At 39.0% G+C, this 1,443-nt stretch overlaps 1 protein-coding gene across 1 annotated transcript; it reads left to right on the top strand.

Moving 5' to 3' along the window:
• On the top strand, nucleotides 1–930 carry LOC110289745 (olfactory receptor 5W2-like). Its single transcript, XM_021156110.1, has one exon. It carries the CDS (start codon nucleotides 7–9, stop codon nucleotides 928–930), a length of 924 nt encoding a protein of 307 aa, XP_021011769.1. The 5' UTR covers nucleotides 1–6.
• The last annotated feature ends 513 nt before the right edge of the window (nucleotides 931–1,443 follow it).

Genomic DNA, 1,443 nt, shown 5'->3' with positions numbered 1-1,443 from the left:
GAAAGAATGGATATAGGAAACTGTTCCTTGAATGAATTCATTTTTGTGGGAGTTACCAATAACCCAGAGATGAAAGGGACGCTGTTTACCATTTTTCTCCTCATCTATCTCATCAATCTTCTGGGAAATATTGGAATGATCATTTTGATCAGAATGGATCCCCAGCTCCACACACCCATGTACTTTTTCCTGAGCCACCTGTCTTTCTGTGATCTTTGCTATTCCACAGCAATTGGTCCCAAGATGCTGGTAGATATGTTTGGCAAGAACAAGTCAATTCCCTTCTGGGGCTGTGCTCTGCAGTTCTTCATTTCCTGTACCTTTGCAGATTCCGAGTGTGTGCTGCTGGCAGTCATGGCCTTTGATAGATACCAGGCCATTAGCAACCCCTTGCTCTACACAGCAAACATGTCCAGCAGGAAGTGTTTCATGTTCATGGCTGGAGTTTACCTGGTGGGAACATCAGATGCTTTGATACATACAACTTTGGCATTCCGCTTGTGTTTCTGCGGGTCTAATGAGATCAACCATTTCTTCTGTGATCTACCTCCACTTTACCTTCTCTCCTGCTCAGATACTCAAGTAAACGAGTTAGCACTATTTACTATTTATGGCTTCCTTGAACTGAGCACCATCTCAGGAGTCCTTGTTTCTTACTGTTACATCATCTCCTCAGTCTTAAAAATCCGTTCAGCTGAAGGGAGGTTCAAAGCTTTCTCCACCTGCACCTCTCACTTGACTGCAGTTGCTATTTTTCAAGGAACTCTACTCTTCACATATTTTCGACCAAGTTCTTCTTATTCCCTTGATCAAGACAAAATGACATCTCTATTCTATACCCTTGTGATTCCTATGCTGAACCCACTTATTTACAGCTTAAGGAACAAGGATGTGAAAGAGGCTTTGGGGAAAATTAAAAGGAAAAGATAAATGAAGGGAGGTTCAAAGCTTTCTCCACCTGCACCTCTCACTTGACTGCAGTTGCTATTTTTCAAGGAACTCTACTCTTCACATATTTTCGACCAAGTTCTTCTTATTCTCTTGATTAAGACAAAATGACATCTCTATTCTATACCCTTGTGATTCCTATGCTGAACCCACTTATTTACAGCTTAAGGAACAAGGATGTGAAAAAGGCTTTGGGGAAAAGGAAAAGGAAAAGATAGATTTAAATATTTATTCAGAATGCATACCACATTTCTTTATTCACATAAAAGTTTTAGCTATTCACTATGTTTTCCAGGCTGGCTTTGAAATTGTGAATTCTTGCCTTAGTCTACTGCATTTGTTTATCTTTAATTGATTAAATTAAATGTAATAGACTTATACAGGTACTTATTTGTTTATTCTTCTCATTTGGACAGCTTTTTCAAGTGTCTCATTGAAACATTATTTTCATCATCCAAACTAATGGACCCATACTAGTAAGCATTGCATAACAGA

This window comes from Mus caroli, unplaced genomic scaffold (genome assembly GCF_978045245.1).
Source record: "Mus caroli unplaced genomic scaffold, Mus_caroli_1 scaffold_2, whole genome shotgun sequence".
Lineage (NCBI taxonomy): Eukaryota > Metazoa > Chordata > Mammalia > Rodentia > Muridae > Mus > Mus caroli.
Note: the sequence above shows the minus strand (reverse complement) of the source record. Positions and strands in the feature narration are given on the sequence as shown.

Excerpts from the sequence above, each read along its gene's own strand:
- LOC110289745 (XM_021156110.1), top strand. The coding sequence starts at position 7 with ATGGATATAGGAAACTGTTCCTTGAATGAATTCATTTTTGTGGGAGTT.